The sequence below is a fragment of the Arachis ipaensis genome, chromosome B2 (assembly GCF_059453495.1).
Source record: "Arachis ipaensis isolate K30076 ecotype BB chromosome B2, ASM5945349v1, whole genome shotgun sequence".
Taxonomy (NCBI): domain Eukaryota; kingdom Viridiplantae; phylum Streptophyta; class Magnoliopsida; order Fabales; family Fabaceae; genus Arachis; species Arachis ipaensis.
This window is the reverse complement of record NC_142437.1, coordinates 29,312,775-29,337,532: the sequence shown is the minus strand read 5'-3', so window position 1 is coordinate 29,337,532 and position 24,758 is coordinate 29,312,775. Positions and strand designations below refer to the sequence as shown.

General features: G+C 38.3%; 1 protein-coding gene across 1 annotated transcript in view; it reads left to right on the top strand.

Moving 5' to 3' along the window:
- The first annotated feature begins 2,594 nt into the window (after window positions 1-2,594).
- LOC148573444 (subtilisin-like protease SBT2.5) overlaps window positions 2,595-24,758 on the top strand; it is a 62,622-nt gene continuing 40,458 nt past the window's right edge. The window contains exons 1-2 of the mRNA XM_088505774.1: window positions 2,595-2,721; window positions 7,282-7,393. Of these exons, the coding sequence (XP_088361900.1) occupies window positions 2,595-2,721; window positions 7,282-7,393 (239 nt within the window). The remainder of the gene's footprint in view (window positions 2,722-7,281; window positions 7,394-24,758) is intronic.

Genomic DNA, 24,758 nt, shown 5'->3' with positions numbered 1-24,758 from the left:
TAGAGAAACTAGTGACAGAAATGTTAAATGAAGGAATCATTCGCCCGAGTACTAGTCCTTTCTCATCACCGGTGATTTTGGTCAAAAAAAGGATGGATCTTGGCATTTTCGCATCAACTATAAGGCGTTGAATGCAACCACGATCAAAGACTCTTTTCATATGCCAACAGCGGACAAATTATTTGGATGAATTGTTCGGCACTAGATTTTTCTCTAAACTAGATCTGAGAGTAGAGTATCATCAAATTCGGGTCGCCCCTGAGGATTCCTACAAGACTGCATTTAGGACTCACCGCGGTCTATATGAATGGCTAGTAATGCCATTTGGGCTGACAAATGCACTGGCCACATTTCAATCCCTTATGAACTCTGTGTTTGCTGATATGTTATGAAAATTTGTGCTGGTATTTTTTGACGATATCTTGGTTTATAGTCCTGATTGGCCTTCACATCTGACACACTTATGTAGGGTCCTATCGGTTCTATGAGGCAATTGTTTAGCTGCAAGGTTGTCTAAGTGCTCCTTCGGCCAGCGGAGTATCGATTATCTTGGTCGTATGATCTCCGGCGATGGGGTCCGGGTGGATGATGCTAAGGTCTCAGCTATTAAAGATTGGCCTATTCTTATATCAGTGTGCCAACTATGAGGTTTTCTAGGCCTTACAAGCTGTTATCGTAAATTTATCATGAATTTTGCTATGATGGCATCCCCTCTCACTGACCTGCTGCGGAAGGAAAGCTTTCACTAGTCTGATTTGGTAGAGGAGGCTTTTAATACGTTGAAGAATGCTTTAATGAATGCTCCTGTCTTGGCTTTACCAGATTTCTCTAAACCATTTGTCCTGGAAACAGACGTGTTAGGATTCAGTTTTGGAGCTATTTTGAGTCAAGATAACCACCTGATTGCATACTTCTCGAAAAAACTTTCATTACCTATGCAGAAATATTCCACTTATGCTAGAGAAATGCAAGCGATACTCACAGTAGCTTCAAAATTCCGGCATTATTTACTGGCTCATTATTTTGTCATTCGAACGGATCATCAAAGCTTGAAAGAAATGCAGAACCAAGTGATCCAAACCCCGTTGCAGCAAGCTTGGCTTCCGAAGTTGCTTGGGTATGACTTTATCATTAAATTCAAAAAGGGCAAAGACAAGCAAGGGGCAGATGGGTTGTCTCACGCCTTTATGATATTCTCTACCATGGAATCCTCTTTTGTGTTACAACTTAAGGCTTCTCTCCGATCATTTTACACCAGCTTCTGAGTTCTTGGTGACTAAACTGGAGTCTAACAGATTGCAGCAGCAGAATGGACTGTGGTATTGGGATGGCAGGCTGGTGGTGCTAAGGGATTCATCCTTTATACCAACCATTTTAGCTGAATTTCATGATTCCAAAGTGGGTGGTTATGTGGGATTTCAGAAGAGTCTAGCGAGAGTCTCGGCTCAATTTTTTTAGAGGCATATGCGTGCGACTGTTAAAGAGTATGTGGCTAGGTGCCAAGTGTGTCAACAGGCCAAGTACATGACGCAAGCTCTAGCGGGGTTATTGGTTCCGCTGCCAATTCCTCCACATTTTGGCAAGATATCCATGGATTTTGTCACAGGGCTTCCTAAAGTACAAGGTTATTTGGTGATAATGGTGGTGGTGGACCGTTTATCAAAATTTGCTCATTTCATACCTCTGCCGATGAATTACACTGTAGCAAAAGTGGCTGATGTTTTTATTGATCGGACTGTGAGTTTGCATGGTCCTCTGAACTCGATTGTGTCTGACCGTGATAAAGTCTTCACTCGTAGATTTTGGGAGCATTTTTGTGCTAGACAAGGTATCACACTGGCCCGTAGTACAGCCTTCCACCTAGAGACTGATGGCCAATCTCAAGGGTTGAATCGTTGCTTGGAATTGTATCTCCGGTGCTTTACCCAGCATAACCAGCAGGACTGGCTTTCTTTGCTTCCTTGGGCTGCATTCGGTTACCATATGTCTTGGCACTCCTCCTCAATCGGCATGTCCCCTTATAAGGCTCTTTTTGGTCGTGATTTCCCTGCTATTCTTTGATACACTCTCCATTCTAATGATCCTCAAACCCTGCAGGAGCAGCTGCAGCAGAGAGATAGTGTTCTGGCAGAGCTCAAGTTGAACCTAGAGAGGGCCCAAATTAGAATAAAAGCCAAAGCGGATCTGAAATAAAGGGACCTGGAGTTTCAAATTGGGGATTTCGTATTTGTTAAATTGCAACCCTATCGATAGTAGTCCCTTGCTTTACGGGCGAATAAAAAATTATCTATGAAGTATTTTAGACCTTTCAAAGTGCTAGCACGTGTGGAGAAGGTGGCTTATAAGTTAAATCTCCCGGCCCACACTTGGATTCATCTGGTGTTTCACATTCCCTTCTCAAAAAGTTTGTGGGACATCCTGTTGCGGCAATTTTTCCTTCTCATTAGCTCACAGATGGCAATCCTGTGATACTGGAGCCTCAGCAAGCGTTAGGTCACCGCACGATCAAAAAAGACAATAGATGGCAGGAGAAGGTTTTAATTCAGTGGGACTCATTGGCAGCAGAAGAAGCCACTTGGAAACTATATGAGCAGATGAAGCAGCAATTTTCTTCCTTTGACCTTGAGGGCAAAGTCCCTTTTAAAAGTGGGGGTAATGATAGCAATGGTAGTAACATGCTGCACTCAAAGGGAGCAACTCAGGCAGAGCACAATAAGGATCGTAACAAAAATGACCATATGACACATTCAAGATACAACAAACACAACTAATAGAATTGGTGCCTATTAAGCGGACGTCATATTGGCAAAAGAGACATGGTGAATTGTGGGCCTTCTTTTTTGAATTTCTCTCTGAATTTTCTTTTTGTGATTTTCTTTCTATTTCTCATTCTTTCTTCTGTTCTGTAATTTTGTGCAAATAGAAGCAGGCTACCATTACCTAATTCTTAATTCTCTCTGCCCTAATATTATACTTACATTGATTTCATTTGTGATTTTTTTATATTTACATATATATACCAGTGATCTTTGTTTAATTTGAGTAAGTAGCTGTATCATAAATTTATATATGAAAAATAATAAATTTAATAGTAATTGAAATACTATAATCTTTATTTTAGAAAATTTTCTCCCACTCTCATCTTAATTTGAAACTGATATTATCCTTCTTAAAAGAACATGAAGATTAATTTTAATATGGACTTTAAATGGGTGAACATCTAACTAGATGATTTCGTCAAGTGATTAATGTAAATATGAGGGCTTGGGATTTTCGTAAATTGCAAATCTTTTAATCTATCTATACTAATCTTATACAATTGGGTTCAGCACGTGTCATAATTTTATTTTCTTTCACGATTTTTGTCATTTGTTTTGTTCTGTTATTTATTTAAGTACTTTTGTCAGTCAAATTAATTAAATTGACCAAAATTTAATAAAAATTATTCACACAATGTGTGTAAATTATACATTTTTTTTTGTGTATTTTTTTTATTATCGTTTTTTTATTATTGTTGTATATTTTTATTTTTTCTTTTCTTCCACTTTCAGGTAGTTATTGTAACATTTTTTTTTATTTGATTTTTTTATTTCTTATTAATAAGATGAAACAAGAAGAATTATGAGGAGGTGAAATAAGATGATGATAAAAAAGAAAAAAAGAGAAGGTAGAGTTTTGAATTGTGCAAAACTTATCAAAAAAGTAGCACAAAAAAATTTTAACCATAACACAAAAAGTTTCTTATTTTTAACATTGAATTTTCTTAACTATGACATAGGTTCTTGTTAAAAGAGTAAAACGCAAATTATGAAAATGTGAAGAAGAAGGAGGAGGAGGAAAATTTTGAATCGAAACTTTTTAATCGTAACACAAGAAATTTTTTAATTTGACACTAAAATTTTTTAACTATGACACATGAATTTTTTAAATGTGTCATTTCTAACTAAATAATGTATTTTTCTTATCATTGAATTAGTTGAGATGTATTAAATGCTTATATAAGAGATTTAGTTATTTATGTATGTGTTATGTGCAATAAATGGATGTATTTTTTGTTTCCAAAGTACATTTGAATATATTTTGTTAAAGATTTGTTATGTCATTTCTAACTAAATAACGTATTTTTGTTATCACTGAATTAATTGTGTGGTATTAAACTAATATATATATATATATATATATATATATATATATATATATATATATTAAGCCATTCATGTGTCATTTACAATAATTTAATGTGTGTTTTGAATCTAAAATACAATTAAATATATTTTGTTGGTTGAGTGAGTCAATTTTAGACTTGTGGCTCTTTAAATATTTTTTGTGTCATTCACTAAAATTTTTCGGTGTTATTTATAAATTTTTTTGTGTCATTTACAACTAAATGATGTGCTTTTGCATTAAACACTCTAACTAATTGTGCTATATTTAATTAAGAAGGAGAAGATGATGATGATAATGATAATGAAAGAGTAGGAAGAAAAAGAAAGAAGAGAAAAATTAAATGAGAAAAGGAGGAGGAGGAAGACCATAACGAAGGAAAAAGAGGTGGAAAAGAAAGGAGGGGAAAAAAAAAAGGAAGCAGCAGCAACAATGTATGTACAACAAAGAAGAAGAAGAAAAAATGTGAGCACAATGACTTAGTTGGAGTTAGTTAAAAAATTGTTTATTAGTTGTCTAATTTTTCTGTAATTTTTATATATGATTTTAATATGTAATAAGAAAATCAAATGTAGGTAAAAGATATAGGTTTAATTACCTATTGATCGTTATAGTTTTACTAAATTTACAATTATGTTTTTATATTTTTTTAATTAAATTTTTACACTGTTTTTAATTTTGTAATTAGATCTTTTTTAATGTAAAAATATTAGAATTAGCTAATTATTTCTCAACAAATTAAAAGTATCTACAATTAAAAACTTAATTAGATCTTTAACTGCATATTTTTGAGAAAAAATAGTCATTAGAAAATCTTGAACATGCATGAAAGAGATTTCACACCTTCCTCAAAAGAATTTATGTTTTAAGATATCATGCAATCTAGTATTGCAAACTCTTATGATATTCGTAATAACATAAAATTATTTGGCTTTTGCTTACAATAAAAGATAACTGATTTGGTGAGTGACCAAACAAAGAGGCCTAGATCTATATCCCTTCATTTGATTCCAACGACCGACATAGATCTCATGAGAGAGTGCAGTTCAAGTTGACTACGGACAAATAAAAACCTAAAAAACCTTTACACAATTTGATTACGAAAATGCAAGACGTTGCAAGTGATTACCACGGTCATGCAAATTTGATATTATTTTTCGTTTGTAGGTATCTTTCTGTGGTAAACTTTTGTGTTTTTGGTAGTGTACGAATAAAGTCCTGTCTTTTTTGTTAACTACTAGGAGAATAAGCAACTTCTATTAGTGCCGGACCTTGAGTCGAATTGACTGTGTCATGAGGAACGTCTTGTTAGAAAATTATTAGTTTTCAATCTATTTATGGGTAATACATATATTAATTATAATCATAATTTAAATAATTTTACATTAAATAACTTATATAATAGTGATCTCATTTATTGTCATAGATACTAAATTGAATAAGTCATTATTATTTTTGATTTAGAATTAAATGAAAATTAAACCAAAGATACTATTTTATTTGGATTTTAGGGTTTAGTAGGTGCCATACTTAAATATAAATAGTAATTTAAGAGTTTCGGTCCCTAAGACATCGATTCCGCCTCCGCAGCTCTTTTTCCATCAGAAGAGTTGCGATTCAACCCTATTAGGAACATAGAAGGCTTTGGTTGAGGAAGATAAAAGGACTAAACTCTTTCAATGATGTTTAGGAATTTAGGTATGCTTTTGTTCTTAGGTATTTCTTTCTTAATGATTTAACATGGATTGTATTAAAAATAAGGAATATAAAAATTCCAACACATCCATCAATGATGGTTCATTAATGTCCATTGCATAGTAGTCGAATCGGACGATTCCAAATCGTGAATCTTGCGATTCGATACGAGTCAGATGGTCGATGATTCAAGTCGGTAGTTTGAATCGAACATGCTTCTAAATAGTAAGATTCAATGTTAGTATATAGTACGAGCTTAAATAGTGAGTCAAATTGTGAATCAATGCAATTTGAATAGAGTTGCAAGGAGGTGAGAACTAAGGCACAAGAGGTTGATGGATGTTAGAAATAAAGATATGGTGATTATATATATTGAGATGGAATTGGAATGGAATTTAGGATTTTGGGAGATACATAAATGGAATCAAAGAAATTGGAATAGGAAAATGAATATGAAGAAAAGAGTTTGACTTTGAAACTCTGAATTTTTTTTTTAGCTTATTTATGATTTTGGTAATGATTCATATATTAGATCTTAATTTTCTTTTTTTAGAATGTAATTTTGTATTGTGTTTCTGAATGTTAGGTATTGATAGGATTAACAATTCATGATTCAAAATTTTGCCAAATGATTCGATTCATGAATTGTGTTTCAACTATCTCGTTCCATGGATTTAGACTCCCTCTCCCTTTTCAACTACGAATAAGACAAGAGGAGTCCAATTGCTCCAAAAAACCAAGAACGAAAATGGAAGCTTTCCGATTCACTTCCCATTCTCTCTTAAATAAAGCTCGCCTTTCCCTGTTGTTCTATTCGTGCTACCTCTAGAAAGCTATATATGCTTTTTCTACGATCACTTTTCTTTTGAGGGGTCTCATGTTTGTTAATTCTAGCTCTGAGGGTTCACCAGTGCATTATAACAAGGTAAGAAGAAAGGAACATCCTTTTTTTCTTCACCAAAAATTTCCAAGAGAAGTTGACCAATAAAGAGATTCTTTCACGTTAAGAGAATATAAAAAAAGAGACAAATATGCATCCTGCTTTGTAATAACGTTAGCCAAATTCTATGACAAAGAAGTTTTTGCATGCATAAAATAAAGAGAAGTATTTATTCTTATTTTAAAAATAAATAAAAATAAAATATATTTTATTTGATAGCTAGCCGTCCAATCATCTATCATAACAAATCTTCATCTCTTTAACATTTTTCTCCTCCACGGTAGCATGCATTATAACATTATTTATTTAAATAGAAAAATTCACTACAAGAAAAATACCTATTCAGCCACATTTTTTTAGGCTACATTTGAAAAGCGTAACTTATTCATAGAATAGGCTACGCTTTTCTCCGTGTTACCTTTTTATAGGAGAATAAGAAACACGGTTATGGCATCTATGTGGTATTCTTGTGTCTGTGAAAGCTGAGATTTACATCGTAACTGTTGAAAGTGAACCTGTTATTAGTTACGGAGGTGGAATTGATGATTTTGAAGTTACTGTTGTTGAATCTGATGAGAAGATTAATACCAATAGGTAGGTACTTGCAATTACATTTATCTATGAATTTTTCATTTTTTGTTGTTTTAATGACATGTAAATATGTTTTAAGGAGGCTAATTAATATGATGAATTTTTCTTTGGTGAAATTAACCTTCTAAATCTAAATTATATAGAGAGTTTAGATAATTATTCTTTATATGTAACTCGTGAACAATTTATTTGCTCACTACAAGAAAAATATCCACTCAGCCATACTTTTTTTAAGCTACATTTGAAAAGCGTAGCTCCATGTTGCCTTTTTATATGAGAAAAGGATACACAATTGTGGCATCATTTAAAAAGTGTAGCCTAAGGTATTTTAGAAATCACTTATAAAGCGTAGCCGTAGGTTGATATCTATAGGTTCACTTTTCGTATCAAAGGGGACGCTTTTAGAGAGTAGCGTATTTATTAAGTTTTGAGTACGTTTTAAAAGTGATGCCTAATGCACACACACTCTGTAAGCTCACACTTAGTGAAATTTTTCATTCCCTCTAAAGCTCAGAAGTCACCCTTTCAGTAGAGAAGAAAACCCTCAAAGTCCAAAACACAAAGAAAACCCTTTCAGAAAACCCTGCCTCCTGCACCGCGCGAAGATCGTGAAGCCTCACTGTCGCAAAGATCATCACACCCCAGTCCCCACTCACCACTTAGCGCCACACCGTTGTGAAGATCGTGAAGCTCTCACCGTCGTGAACCCTCCTGCACTGATCGTCGTGCGCTGCCCATATCATCGTCGATCTCTGCACTTCTCATCGTCCTCTTTGTGCTTACATCGTCGATTAGGTAAGTATTAATTTTCATTTGATTATGAAATTTGAGGGGTTTAGGGTTCCGATTTTAGAAAACTATTGAGATCGATGTACCGAGTTATAAATTCCTCTTCTTTCTCTGAAGACTGTACCGAGTTGATATGAAGCCCTAGCTTGGCAAGTCCATCTACGCAGAAATTCTCCTCTCTCCCAGTCTCTAGCTAAGAGGTCGCGAGATTCATCAATAAGAAGTCCATTGGACTCAAGCTCTCTATCCGCCGAGTTGCTGATGCCCGAGGGGCTACTACGCTCGCCGCGCACTTGCATCACCACCTGAGCTTCGCTACCGCTTCGGCTCTACGACCTCGCAAGGCGCTACTGTAGTGCTCTTTGGGCCTGCCGCTTTCTCAATCGCTTGGTAATCAGAAACACAACAACTATGCTCTTATTTATTTCTTGTATTTCAATTAGAATGTTGAAATCTGAGAGTAACTAACGTGGCAGAAATTGGCGAGTTAAGAAATTGTTATAAGAGATACGTTGCAAGTACAGTTCTTAACCAACCAAAAATCCACTTATCAATTTAGAAAGGTTGTCACAAAATTAAAATTAAAATACTGGGAGTATGAATCCCATGTCGTCTCCCAACGAGTTGCAGAAAGATGTGCTATTTTATTAATCAGATGTTTTCAAAAAATGGTTGAGTTGATAAACAGGAAATTAAATCAGAGAATTTATGTAATTTAAATAAAAACCTTGACCGGGAGTAGATTAGTTGGAAGCCCTATCCTTGATGGAGTTCTCCCAAGATAAAAGTGATAATTAAAGGTTGCCTGCTCAGTTATCCTTTTCCAGATAAAAGAAAGTTAAGCAAGTTGGAAGTCAGTTTCTATTCACCAGTTCTAATCCTCTCCCTTGGGAAGGACTAGTGTCAGTGATTAGAGGGCGACCCAACGCGAAACCCAACTATAATTTTACTCTTGAGCATCCAACTCAAGGTCCTCCTTTCAATCAACTCCCAATCAAGTTATGGAACTACTCGCTCATTATGATTGTAAAATCCGCGAAATAAGAAAGGGAAATATTGAAAGATATGATAAATAATAATCAAAAGGATCAATTAAAAATAAAAATAGTTCTTGTATTAATAAATTCTGAAAATAATCCAATAATAATTCTGAGTAAATGAAGGATATAGAAGAGTAAGTGACAAGTAAGGAAACAAACTAGAATGACGAAGTCTTGACGGAAGTAATAACTCTTCTCAATATCCCAGTCTAAAAAGCAATAAAATCAAAATCCTAAGGACTGTAAATGTGTAGAGAGAAAACCTAGAGGAGGAGTAAAATCAGATCTAAAACTAAAATTATACGGAATGAATCTTGTTGTTTTGGTCTCTGCATGTTCCCTGGCTCTAATCTGCTTTTCTGGGCCGAAAACTGGGTCAAAACAGGGCCCAAAATCGCCCCCAGCGAATTCTGCAAATTCTGCAGATCACGCATGTCACGCGATCGCGTCATTCGCGCGTTCGCGTCATCCAGCATTTTGCCTTGCCACGCGTGCGCGTCGTCCACGCATTCGCGTCACTTGTGCAGTTTCCGATCTGCGCGGTCGCGTGAGCCATACGTCCGCGTCACTCCAATTTCCTCTATTTCGTGCAGTTGCGTGAGCCATGCGTCTGTGCCACTTCTCGCTGGTCATCTCCTCAATTTCTTGTGTTCCTTCCATTTTTGCAAGCTTCCTTTCCAATCTCCAAGTCATTCATGCCCTATAAAACCTGAAACACTTGACACACAGATCACGGCATCAGATGGAATAAAGGAGAATTAAATTGCAAAATTAAAAGTCTCTAGGAAGCAGCTATTCAACCATGAAGTAATTTTGGGAAGGAATTATAAATGCATACTAATCATATGAATAAGTGGGTAAAGATTTGATAAAACCACACAATTAAGCACAATATAAACCATAAAATAATGGTTTATCAACCTCCCCACACTTAGTCATTAGCATGTCCTCATGCTTAGTTGAAGGAGATAAAATAAATGAGTAGGAACATGTAAAACTCATGCAATGCAATGCAACCTATATATGTGAATGCAACTATATGATTCTTGTCCGCTTGGTCAAAAGTAGATAAGCTCTTCAAGACAATCACAAATCAAATTCCACTAATTCAATTCTTATACAGTAAAAACAGATAAAAATGCAAGAAGGTAGCTCATGAAAGCAGGGAACATAGAATTTAAGCATTGAACCCTCACTGATGATGTATGTATGCTCTAATCTCTCTAGTGTATAGGGTAATCACTCTATCCTTCTCTAATCATGCTTTCTAATTTTTGTTCTTCTCCTAACCAATCAACAACATTTAATATATCAATGCAAACATCATGAACTCTTTTCAAGGTTGTAATGGGGCCAAGCTAAGGGTGAGGGTATATATATGGTTAAGTAAGCTCATAAATTGAATCTTTAATTAACCCAAGCTTTCGCCTAACACACATATATATTCTTTATAGCTTAAATTTCACACCTAGCTACCCAAAATTTCCCTTTCACATTCCTTACTCATGTATCAACTTTTATTTTAATTTTATCATATATGCATTGATCCTTGAAATTTAACTTAGCATTGAGATAATTTTGTCCCCTTATTTAATTATTGAATATTTTTTGAATTTTTTTTATAAACACAGCTTATCAATGCACATAGATTTTTAATTTTTCTTTTACAGTTTCACATGAGTAGGTACCCAAATTCCCATTATATTATCATGACACATTTCCTTATTATCTTTTGTTCCCACAATTTTCCCATACTTAATTAACACACAATTCTACCTCAAGCTAACCAAAGATTCAATTGGGATATATAATTGTTTTTCCGCTTGAGACTAGTGATGTGGTAAAATAAAGAACAAATGGGATTTAAAAGCTCAAAGTGGCTAACAAAGGTAACTAAAGGGGTAGGCTTAATTTGGATAAGTGAGCTAAACAAATAATGGCCTCAATCATATGCAAGCATATAAATATATTAAACATTGGACATATAGGATGATACAAAATATAGATTACAATCATAGAGAAGTAAACACACAAGAATAAAATAATTATGGTTAAATAATGTAACCATGTATTTAAGTTCAAAGTCTCACAGGTTGTCTGTTCTTTAGCTCAAAAACCATATTCCAAATATAACTTCAAGCAAATTTAACACAAAAGTTTTGATTAAAATTAGTGAAATTTTGTTCTAAAAATAGGGTCTTAGAAGAAACTTATTGTCTTTTCAATCAAGTAGAACATGCATGCAACTAACCTATTACTATGCAATTTATCCTATTCTACAAAAGAAAAACTAACTAAATATCCTATTTTATTGGTGTTAGGGAAGAGAAATTACCTCCGGAAGTCAGGTACTAACCGACCTCCCCACACTTAAGGCTTTGCACTGTCCTCGGTGCCATCTGTCAGGAACAAGGGTGGGCTGGTAGCAGTATCTCCACAGTCGGGACCATCATGGCTCCCTGTGCTGGTAAAGGAAGTGGAGTCTGGGGTGTCTGAGTCTCTGTATTTTCCTTTAAGTAGCTCCGTGAGGTATGTGAATCGGCGCTTGTTACGGCGCTCTCTTAGCTTTGCTTTGTGTTCCTGCCGATCCAACCTTTCAAGTATCTGATGGAGCAGTTGATTGGTTGTAGGTGCTTGTGGTGTTGAAGGAGGAATGTCTTCAGCCAGTTCAGTAGGCTGGCTTGCAGTGACTGCTGGAGGTCTGATATATTTCCCGTTAAGGATATACTGATCATCCCGTGGAAGCATGGCTTTGGTGTCCCCAGCTCTGTAGGAGACTCCGGCTGCTGAGATAAGATCTGAGACCAAGGCGGGAAAAGGTAAATTGCCCACAATTTGTACGTGTCCCATGGCATTTTGGATGTGTCTTGGTAGGTTCAGAGGCTGATCTGTAAGGATGCACCATAGTAGAACGGCCATGTCTGTAGTGAAGGAGGACTCGTGAGTGCTTGAAAAGATGTCATGGGACATAATCTGTGCCCATACACGAGCCGCCAAGGTAAGTGCAGAAGCCAATATTCCCTTAGGAGGGAACAATGGTATCCGTAGATCCATCTGCTGCCAGGTAGTGCGATAACTCTGAGAACAACGTCCCAGTCAAATTGGTACATCTGGCGCTTGAGTGCGGCTTCTTGAAATGCGTCCAGTCCTTCTGGAGTAGGGGGAAGATCTAAAGCTCGTTGAATGGCCTCTTCTGTAATGGGGACTTGCTTCTGACAGACATAGACAGACTGCAGGGTTGGCAGTGGAAATTAGAGTAGAAGTCGACTACCCAAGAAAGATTAACCTGCCGTGGCTGTCTTTGTAGGAAACCCCATTGTCTTCGTATAATTTGCAGCTCAACAAATTCAGCAATATGGGTCGGGAGGATAAGAAGGTATTCGTTGTTGTAACTCCTTTCTGCCAGGATGGGGAACATCTGCTCACAGTAGCGATTGGAAAATCGCGCAGTGTCCTTTGCTGGGAAGGCTTTCTCTTTTTCATCAACCTTTATAATCCTCTTAATCCTTTTTGTTGAGGGTTTAACTGCAGTTGAAGATGGCTCTGCCACTAATGCTCGTTTGGTGCCTCTCCTTGCTGTTGATTTGGGAGTAGCTTTCTCCTTACCTTTCTTGGCGGCCATCCTAAAGGAGAGAAAAGAAAAAGTATGTTAAAATGTCAAGGGATAGAGCAAGGAAGAGAACGGGAAAGGTGGTAATTAATGCACATTAAAAGATGAATGATGTTAATACATGGTCATGACTACATGTGAAAAATCATCAAGGGAAAATAGCAAGTGCATATGATGACAATTAAATGCAAGGTGTTTATTGGCATACAGGCAAAGGCATGAGTAGCATAGATCAAGCATTCAATGTCCATGTTAGATTACCAAGCCTTTCAAACTAATAACCTGTTTGTAATAACAATTATATTAAATTAATAAAATATAAAAAAAGGGTTTTGTGAAAAGCAAGCATTTAGAGTAGTAGAATAAAAGAAATCTAAAAATAGTGCACAATGCCATACGGGTATTTTCACAAACACATAGCATGCATGATAAATAAGCGAGTGAAAATAATAAATTGAACATGCAAGCAACCCTTAAAAATTAATATATAATTGCAAAACAATTTTGTAACAATCCATAAGTATATAATAAGGAATAATAAGGACCCTAATAAATTTCCAACACCAATTAAAAGAAAAAGAAAGACAAGGAAAACATGAATAATGCAAGTAAAAAGAGAAAGAAAAGGAGAAGAAAACATAAAAATAAAAAGAAGAATAGAAAAGTAAGGAGGGAAGAAGAAAAGAAAAACCTTGATAATGGTGGTGAGAGAGAGAAAAAGTAGAGAGTGAGAAAGAAGGAAGAAGGAAGAAGGAAGAAATAAGGAGGGAGAAGAAAAAGTAGGACTTGGGGAAGAGAAAGATAAGATATTTTGGCATATTAGGTTAAGCTGTGCGGCGCAAGCGACGCGGACGCGTGGAAGATGCATTCGCGCGAATTGCGCTCATATGAATCGACGCGGTCACGTCGGTCACGCGGACGCGTGACTTGTTTTGTGCCACTGGCGCGAGGGCAGCCTCACGCTCGCACAACTCTCTGTTCGAAACCTTGTTTTGCCAAATTTTGGGTGACGCGATCGCGTGGTTGACGCGGTCACGTGGGTGGCCAATATTGGAATATGACGTGGACGTGTGGAGCATACGCTCGCGTGGTAGGGCTTGTGCGACTAGCACCAGTCCAGCCCCACTTCAGCACAACTTTTGGCCATGCACCCTATCTTACGTCGATATTCATGTCACGCGTCCGCGTGGGTAACGCGGACGCGTGGGAGGCAATTCTCCCACATGACGTGGACGCGTCAGCGACGCGGTCGCGTGGGGTGATTTGTGCTACAGGCACTCCTCCAGCCACACTCTCGCGTGACTTTCTGTTCGATTGCTTTTTCTTCCTTACTCACATGCAAGTGGACGCGTCGGCAACGCTGTCGCATCGCGGGACATTTTTTTTTTAAATTAAAAATATGCGAATGCATATGCAAACTAAATGTGCTAATAAAGAGAAGAGTTATTGAGAAAGAAAAACTAAGAATAAAGAAAGGAACGATCATACCATGGTGGGTTGTCTCCCACCCAACACTTTGCTTTAACGTCCTTAAGTTGGACGCTCCCCTAGCTCAGTCTTCTGCTGTGGGTGGATCCTCCAAGAGGAAGATTTGTAGCTCCCTGGTTTTCGTCGCCTTCGCACCATGATATGGCTTTAGGCGATATCCATTAACTTTGATGAATTCAGAGCTTGAAGGATGACTTAGGTGGAAAACTCCGTATGGCTCAGCCTTCTCTACTCTATATGGACCTTCCCACCTTGACCTCAACTTGCCTGGCATGAGTCACAGTCTAGAGTTGTAAAGGAGGACAAAGTCCCCAGGTTGGAACTCTCTCCTATTGATGTGCTTATCATGCATAGCCTTCATCTTTTCCTTGTACAGTCTTGAGTTCTCATAAGCTTCTAGGCGTAGGCTCTCTAATTCTTGCAGTTGCAACTTCCTCTCAGTTCCGGCCTTCTCAAATTCCATATTGCACTCCTTTACTGACCAAAAGGCTTTGTGCTCTACCTCTACTGGGAGGTGACAGGCCTTTCTATAAACTAAGCGGAAGGGACTCATCCCAATGGGTGTCTTGTATGCAGTTCTGTATGCCCAGAGTGCATCTTGTAGCCTGGTGCTCCAGTCTCTTCTATTAGGTTTGACTATCTTCTGCAATATACTCTTTATCTCTCTGTTAGACACCTCAGCTTGCCCATTAGTCTGGGGATGGTAGGCTATTGCCACTTTATGAACTATCCCATGCTTCTTCAGTAATCCTATTAGTCTCCTGTTACAGAAATGGGTGCCTTGATCGCTCACGATTGCTCGTGGTGATCCAAAGCGACAAATAATATGGTTTCTAACAAAGGAAACAACAGTGTTAGCATCATCAGTGCGGGTAAAAATTGCTTCCACCCATTTAGAAACGTAATCTACAGCTAACAACAATATATAAAAATAACCATTAGAATTTGGGAATGGACCCATGAAGTCAATGCCCCAAACATCAAAGATTTCACAGAAAAGCATAGTCTGTTGAGGCATCTCATCCCTCTTGGATATATTACCAAACCTTTGGCACGGAGAACAAGATTTACAAAATTCAGCAGCGTCTTTAAAAAGGGTAGGCCACCTGAATCCACAGTCTAAAATTTTTCTAGCTGTTCTTTGAGGGCCAAAATGTCCTCCACTCTCAGATGAGTGACATGCCTCTAAAATGGACTAGAATTCTGATTGAGGCACACACCGCCTAATTACCTGGTCAGCACCACATCTCCATAAATATGGGTCATCTCATATATAATATTTAGAGTTGCTTTTCAGCTTGTCTCTTTGATGCTTAGTAAAGTTTGGAGGAAAGGTGCGGCTAACTAGATAATTAGCTACAGGTGCATACCAAGGGATTACTTCAGATACTGCTTGTAAGCCATCAAACGGGAAATTATCATTTATAGGAGTGGTGGTATCCTTAATGTGCTCAAGGTAACTCAAGCGGTCTGCCACTAGATTCTAGTTACCACTCCTATCCTTAATTTCTAAATCAAATTCTTGTAGTAGCAGTATCCAATGTATAAGCCTTGGTTTGGACTCCTTTTTAGCTAATAAATACTTTAGAGCTGCATGGTTTGAGTACACTACTACTTTAGTACCGAGTAAATAGGCTCAGAATTTATCCAGAGCAAAAACAATAGTAAAAAGTTCTTTCTTAGTAGTAGTGTAATTAGACTGAGCTGTGTCTAAAGTCTTAGACGCATAAGCAATTACAAAAGGATCCTTACCTTCACGCTGAGCCAGCGCTGCTCCTACTGCATGGTTGGAAGCATCGCACATGATTTTAAATGGCTGGCTCTAGTCAGGTCCTCTCACAATTGGAGCTTGAGTCAGGGCAGTCTTCAGCTTATCAAACGCTTGTTTGCAATCCTCACTAAACTCGAACTCAATATCTTTCTCCAGTAATCTGGATAAGGGAAGTGCTACCTTACTAAAGTCCTTAATGAATCTCTGGTAAAAACCTGCATGGCCAAGGAACGAACGGACTTCCCTCACAGAGGAGGGGTAAGGCAAACTAGAAATAACATCCACCTTTGCTGGATCTACAGAAATGCCAGTATTAGACACAACATGTCCTAGTATAATCCCTTGTTTAACCATAAAGTGACATTTTTCAAAATTCAATACAAGGTTTGTACGGACACATCTATCTAATACTCTAGATAAACTATCCAAGAAAAGGCTAAAGGAATCACCATAAACGCTAAAATCATCCATAAAAATCTCCATACAGTCCTCAATAAGGTCAGAGAAAAGACTCATCATGCACCTTTGGAAAGTAGCTGGTGCATTGCACAAGCCAAAGGGCATTCGCTTATAAGCATAAGTTCCAAAAGAACATGTAAAAGTAGTCTTTTCCTGATCTTCAGGAGCTATATGGATTTAAAAATAGCCTGTATAACCATCTAAAAAGCAATAATGGGATTTACCTGATAGGCGATCAAGCATTTGATCAATGAATGGCAAGGGGTAATGATCCTTACGAGTGGCTTGGTTAAGACGTCTATAGTCAATGCAAACTCTCCATGAATTCTGCACTCTAGTTGTCAGAAGCTCTCCATGCTCATTTCTTACTGTTGTGATTCCAGACTTCTTGGGCACCACTTGTACTAGACTAACCCATTTGCTATCGGAGATGGGGTAAATGATATCTGCTTCAAGTAGCCTGGTCACTTCTTTCTTGACAACTTCTAAGATGGTGGGATTCAGTCTTCTCTGAGGTTGACGGACGGGCTTTTCTTCCTCTTCTAGGAATATTCTGTGCTCACAAACTTGAGGGCTGATGCCTACGATATCCGCTAGGCTCCATCCAATTGCTTTCTTGTGTTTCCTCAGCACATTGAGTAGCTGTTCTTCTTGTTGGGAAGTGAGTTCCCTTGCAATGATAACCGGAAACTTCTGCTTGTCCTCAAGGTAAGCATACTTGAGGTGTGGAGGGAGGGGCTTTAATTCCAATTTCTGCTCATGGTCAGGCTCTGGATTATCTGGGGCTGGTGATAATGACAAAGTGCCCTCATTGTCCTCTGAAAATGTCCCCACACTTAGACCTTGTCCTGTGTATTTCTCTTCTAATTCCTCCTGGTGAACTTCAGCCACGGTTTCATCTATGATGTCACACTGGGAGATAGAAAGGTCACCCGGAGGGTGCTTCATAGCTCTATTTAAACTGAATTTCACTATTCTGCCATCTATTTCAAAGGAATAAGTTATGGAAAATGCGTCCAGCTTGAACTTTGAAGTCTTCAGGAATGGTCTTCCAAGCAGGATTGATGATGGCCTTCCTGAGTCATTAGGGGGCATTTCCAGAATGTAGAAGTCAATGGAAAATGTGAGTCCCTTAATGCTCATTAATACATCTTCAGCAACTCCAACCACTGTAATAATGCTTTTATCTGCTAACACAAAATGAGCTGCCGACCTTTTTAAGGGAGGGAGCCTCAGAGTATCATATATAGACAAAGGCATTATACTAACACATGCTCCTAGATCACACATGCAGTCAGAAAATATCACACCACCAATAGTACAATTAACCATACATGGACCTGGATCACTACACTTTTCAGGTATACCTCCCATTAAAGCAGATATAGAACTACCTAAAGGAATAGTTTCTAATTCATTAATTTTGTCTTATGTATACATAAATCTTTTAGAAACTTTGCGTATTTAGGTACCTGCTGAATAACATAAAAAAGGGGAACAGTTACCTCAACCTTTTTGAATATTTCTACCATTTTGGGATCAAGTTCTATCTGCTTCCTAGGATTCCTTGCAATTTGTGGAAATGGAATAGGGAGGGCATTTTCTGTAGGGTCTGCCTCTTTTGGTGCTTCTTTCTATGGTTGGGCTTCTACTTTTTCACCCATGTCTTGTATCTCCTCTTCCTCTTCAGCATCCTCTACTTCTACCACCTCTTTAGCTGAGGCGTGCTCTGATGGGATTGGCTCCTGCTGATTCCTCTCTTGTAGTGTGGTTCCAGACCTTAGGGTGATGGCATTGATGCCACCCTTTGGATTGGGTAAGGGTTGAGAAAGAATTTCACTGGAGCTTGCATGTTGAGTAATTGAAGTATTGGGTGATGCCAGCTGAGAGATGAGAGCTTGTATAGCGGATGCTAGGCCATTAATTGAACTTTCTACGTTCTTTTGGATTGAAGCGCCTCTTCACTCGGAGAGGAATTAGATTGGGTGATTTGCGAAACTTGTTGCTGGTTGTGCTGTGGTCCTTGGGACTGCCTCAGGTGAGGTGCTCTGTAAGGTTGGTTCTGGTTCTGCTGTCTGTTGTTATTATTATTCCACCTCTGATATCCTTAATTGTCTCTGCCTCCTCTATTATTGTTGTCCCTCCAATTCTGGTTAGAATTGTCTTTCCAATTCTGGTTAGAATTGTCTCTCCAACCTTGGTTAGAATTGTCCTGCCATCCATGGCTGTAACTGCCACCTTGATTGTACCCTTGGTTGGGGCAGTCATAGAAGTTATGAGTAGCTGCCACAGTGTTATCTTCATGCTGGAGCTGCGGACATTCATCAGTATAATGGCTGTAATCAGCACAGATCCCACACACTCTTTGTAGGACTAACTGTTGGCTCTGCTGTGCTTGTTGTTAACTCAACTGCATCTACTTCAGTAAGTTGGTCATTTCACATATACTCTGAGTCAGAGCAGTAGTTTCCTTGCTAGAAGATACCTCCGCAACAGCTTTTGACCGGCCCTGTTTCTGCCTGTGATTCCTTGTAGACTCAGCCAAGTCGCTGATCAATTGCCATGCCTCCTCAGTGGTCTTGTACTTTTTCATAGACCCACTGCTAGCGCTCTCCAATGTGGTCTTATCTTGGGGCCTCATGCCCTGTGTGACGTAGCTGAGCAACACTATCTTGTCAATCATATGGTGGGGACATGCTTCCAGAAGGTTGTTGAAGCGCTCCCAGTATTCGTAGAGAGTCTCGGATTCGTCCTGAACAATCATGGAAATGTCTTTCCTCAGTTTGTCAGTAACTTCAGCAGGAAAGAATTTTTCCAAAAATTCTCTTCTAAGCGTATCCCAGTCAGAAACAATTGCTGCGGGTTGAGTGTAGTACCACTCTCTCGCCTTTCCCTCAAGAGAGAATGGGAAGGCTTTCAATAGAATAGAAGTTTCATCTGCACCATCTCGCCTGACAGTAGAACAGGCTGCTTGGAAATCCCTCAGGTGCTTGATAGGCTCTTGAGCAGGTAAGCCATGAAACTTGGGCATCAAGTTGAGTAGTGCAGTCTTTATTTTAAAGTCTGTAGCCACTGCTGGGTGATGCGCTTGAAACAGTTGCATTGTGAAATCAGGAGCTCCAGCCTCCTGGATAGTAACTCTTCTAGGTGCTGCCATGTCACCTGCACGTAAATCAACTAAATCAGTAGAACGGGGGCTTGTTTTTCCCTCAAGTGACGTTTCAGATCCGCCCTCAGAGAGGACTAACTGACGCTGAGCTTGCCTTATACGTGAAATAGTTCTTTCAATCTTAGGATCAAATACTGGCAAGCTTGGATCAGGAAGTGAACGCGTCATTTAATAAAAGAAACATGCAGCTCATAGTAGCAAAACAAAATAAAATGCAAATAAATAAATTCCAATCAATAACTTAGCACTCTATTGCAACTCCCCGGCAACGGCGCCAAAAATTGACGTGGCGAAAATTGGCGAGTTAAGAAATTGTTATAAGAGATACGTTGCAAGTACAGTTCTTAACTAACCAAAAATCCACTTATCAATTTAGAAAGGTTGTCACAAAATTAAAATTAAAATACTGGGAGTATGAATCCCAGGTCGTCTCCCAACGAGTTGCAGAAAGATGTGCTATTTTATTAATCAGATGTTTTCAAAAAATGGTTGAGTTGATAAATAGGAAATTAAATCAGAGAATTTATGTAATTTAAATAAAAACCTTGACCGGGAGTAAATTAGTTGGAAGCCCTATCCTTGATGGAGTTCTCCCAAGATAAAAGTGATAATTAAAGGTTGCCTGCTCAGTTATCCTTTTCCAGATAAAGGAAAGTTAAGCAAGTTGGAAGTCAGTTTCTATTCACCAGTTCTAATCCTCTCCCTTGGGAAGGACTAGTGTCAGTGATTAGAGGGCGACCCAACGCGAAACCCAACTATAATTTTACTGTTGAGCATCCAACTCAAGGTCCTCCTTTCAATCAACTCCCAATCAAGTTATAGAACTACTCGCTCATTATGATTGTAAAATTCGCGAAATAAGAAAGGAAAATATTGAAAGATATGATAAATAATAATCAAAAGGATCAATTAAAAATAAAAATAGTTCTTGTATTAATAAATTATGAAAATAATCCAATAATAATTCTGAGTAAATGAAGGATATAGAAGAGTAAGTGACAAGTAAGGAAACAAACTAGAATGACGAAGTCTTGACGGAAGTAATAACTCTTCTCAATATCCCAGTCTAAAAAGCAATAAAATCAAAATCCTAAGGACTGTAAATGTGTAGAGAGAAAACCTAGAGGAGGAGTAAAATCAGATCTAAAACTAAAATTATGCGGAATGAATCTTGTTGTTTTGGTCTCTGCATGTTCCCTGGCTCTAATCTGCTTTTCTGGGCCGAAAACTGGGTCAAAACAGGGCCCAAAATCGCCCCCAGCGAATTCTGCAAATTCTGCAGATCACGCATGTCACGCGATCGCGTCATTCGCGCGATCGCGTCATCCAGCATTTTGCCTTGCCACGCGTGCGCGTCGTCCACGCATTCGCGTCACTTGTGCAGTTTCCAATTTGCGCGGTCGCGTGAGCTATACGTCCGCGTCACTGCAATTTCCTCTGTTTCACGCGGTTGCGTGAGCCATGCGTCCGCTCACTTCTCGCTGGTCATCTCCTCAATTTCTTGTGTTCCTTCTATTTTTGCAAGCTTTCTTTCCAATCTCCAAGTCATTCATGCCCTATAAAACCTGAAACACTTGACACACAGATCACGGTATCGAATAGAATAAAGAAGAATTAAATTGCAAAATTAAAAGTCTCTAGGAAGTAGCTATTCAACCATGAAGTAATTTCGGGAAGGAATTATAAATGCATGGTAATCATATGAATAAGTGGGTAAAGATTTGATAAAACCACACAATTAAGCACAATATAAACCATAAAATAATGGTTTATCAGTAACCAAGTTGATGCATGAGCCAGATATGCCATTTTGTTGCTGAAATCGTATTTGGGTCTGGTGACATTTTAAGTTGATTCCATCGAATACCCAATTCTGCATGCAAAATTATTGTCTTGCTGTTTAAAGTTCTAATCTTTATGGATTAATTGAAATGAGTTTTGGTGCTGTTGCTATGTAAATTTTCATTTTTGCTTGATCCTAGCTCATTGTTAGTTCGGAAAATTGGTTCTGGGTTTGGAAATTTGAGTTTTGTGCTATAAAAATACTAGATTTGAAGCCTTAGAATCACCTAAATTCCATGTAAGTTAGGTTTTGTGTGTGACCATTGGTCAATGGAGTAAAATTGATGATCTATTTAATCCTAAATTTGTGTTGCGAGGTTAGCTACTTGATTGTACATTGTGAGATATATTGAAGCTTTGCAAGTAACTGCTTGAATGTGCTTTATTGTAATTTGTAAAGGGTTTTTGAATTGATGACATGGTATTAGTGATTGAAATCAAATAAGCTTTTAGTAGATTATCTTGTTACTAGAAATTGTTGATTTTTTGTGGCCCTCACCAGTGTGAAAATAAATGGATTAAAGTAATTTATCTTATACTTTCTTGCATTTGTTGTGTATCTTGGTCTGAGTTTCAACTAGTCCACCTGCTTCCCTACTTTCTAAAACCCCTACCTTACAAGACTCATAACCAATAATAAGAACATACCTCCCTGCAATTCCTTGAGAAGACGACCCGAGGTTTAAATACTCGGTTATCAATTTTAAAAGGGGTTTGTTACTTGTGACAACCAAAACGTTTGCACGAAAGGGATTTTTGTTGGTTTAGAGACTATATCTACAATGCGACTATTTTTATGACATTTTTTACTGGCAAAAATCTCGCTCGTCAAAATGGCGCCATTGCCGGGGAATTGCAAACGTGTGCCTTATTATTGGTTATTGTAAATATTTTATTTTTGCTTGTTTATTTGTTTTTATTTTTGTTTTTATTTTTGCTTTTTTCTTAATTTAAGAGGTTATTGGTTTTTATTTTAAAATTTTTACACTTGCGGTACATAGCCGGTCTCAAGCCCGGATAAAGGAGGAGGGTTGTGTTAGGTCTTCGGCAACCAACATAAAAATATAGCCGAACCCCCATGACATGAATCAAAGACATTATTGCGCTAAAGCTAGGTCGTTGCCCGGAAGCAACGCGCCGTATGGCTCGAGTACGGTGTCAAAGCAAGAGCCGTTGCATCGGTGCCCGGATGTAGTGTTAAATGAGCAAGGGTTCTCGCGTTTTCGTGAAAGGACGAGGGTAAATAAGCTAGTTCACAAAGTAAAAGGTAAAGGTCGAAGCGACAGAAGGTTGAGATTTGGGACATGGAACATAGGCACTCTAACAGGAAAGTCCATGGAGGTGGTGGACACCATGACAAGGAGGAAGATTAACATTATGTGCCTACAAGAAACGAAATGGGTTGGTGCAAAGGCTAGGGAGTTGGATACTTCTGGTTTCAAACTTTGGTATACAGGAAAGGTGAAGAATAGGAATGGGGTTGGAATAATTGTGGATAAGCAGTGGAAGAAGGACGTAGTGGATGTCAAGAGGGTGGGAGATCGGATCATCTCTATCAAACTTGTGGTGGAGGGAGGTGCTTTCCATGTGATTAGCGCTTATGCACCGCAAGTGGGTTTGGACGAACAACACAAGATAAGGTTTTGGGAGGATCTAGAGAGTTTGGTTCAAGGTATATCTTTGGGAGATAAGATTTTCTTAGGAGGAGATTTAAATGGCCATGTTGGGAGAGAAGTGACTGGATATGGGAGTATTCACGGAGGCCATGGTTTCGGGGTGATCAATGCCGAGGGTAAAACTATTTTGGACTTTTCCTCAACCTTTGATCTTCTCATCGCAAATACATGTTTTAAAAAGAGAGACGAGCATCTTATAACCTATAAAAGTGGCATGACAAGCTCTCAAATCGACTTCTTCTTGTTGAGGAGAGTCGACCGGAAATTTTGCATTAACTGTAAAATTATCCCAGGAGAGAGTTTGACAACACAACATAGGGTGCTCGTCATGGATTTTCGCGTCGAGTAAAAGTTGAGGAAAAGACATCATACGAAGAACCCAAGGACGAGGTGGTGGCGGATGAAAGGTGAGGAACAAAGAAGCTTCCTAAGACGGGTAGGAGAAGAGGCAAAGTGGGATGGAAATGGAAGCGCGGAAAAGATATGGAGGGAGATGGCAGAAGTTATTAGAAGAACAGCAAAAGAAAGTTTTGGTGAATCTAAAGGAATAGGACCAATGGACAAGGAGTCCTGGTGGGGGAATGCGAGCATACAAGAAAAGATAAAGATAAAAAGGGAATGCTTTAAAGAGTGGTCTTTATGCCGCAATGCAGATAACTGGGAAAAATATAAGGCGGCTAAGAAAGAGGCAAAAGTGGCTGTAAGTGAAGCAAGAACAAGAGCATATGAGGGTCTCTACCAGTCTTTGGGCACGAAAGAAGGAGAAAAAGGTATATATAGAATCGCAAAGAGCCGGGAAAGAAGAACGAGAGATTTGGATCAGGTTAAGTGCATAAAGGATAAGGATGGAGAGGTGTTGGCTCAAGAGGAGAAGATTAATGAAAGGTGGAAGAGTTACTTCTACGAGTTATTTAATGAGGGATAGAAGACTCTTCCGAGCCTTGGTCGATTATGCACAAGGGAAGAAGATCAAAACTTTGACTACTATCGAAGGATTCGAGACTTTGAGGTAAAAGAGGCTCTAAAGCAGATGAAAAATGGCAGGGCAGTAGGACCTGATAATATCCCGATTGAGGTTTGGAAGGGTCTTGGAGAAAAAGGCATCAATTGGTTAACCATGCTTTTTAATGAGATTTTAAGGTCAAAGAAGATGCCTGATGAGTGGAGAAAGAGCACCTTGGTACCTATCTACAAGAATAAGGGGGATATACAAAGTTGCGGAAACTATAGAGGGATTAAGCTTATGAGTCATACTATGAAGTTGTGGGAAAGGGTGATAGAACGGAGGTTGAGAAAAGAGACACAAGTAACAGAGAACCAATTTGGATTTATGCCAGGCAGATCTACCACTGAAGCGATATACCTATTAAGAAGGATGATGGAGAGGTATCGTAGTAATAAAAGGGATCTACATATGGTGTTTATTGATTTGGAAAAAGCGTATGATAGGGTACCAAGGGAGGTCTTATGGAAGGTTTTAGAAAAGAGGAGAGTAAGGATCGCATATATTCGGGCAATTAAAGA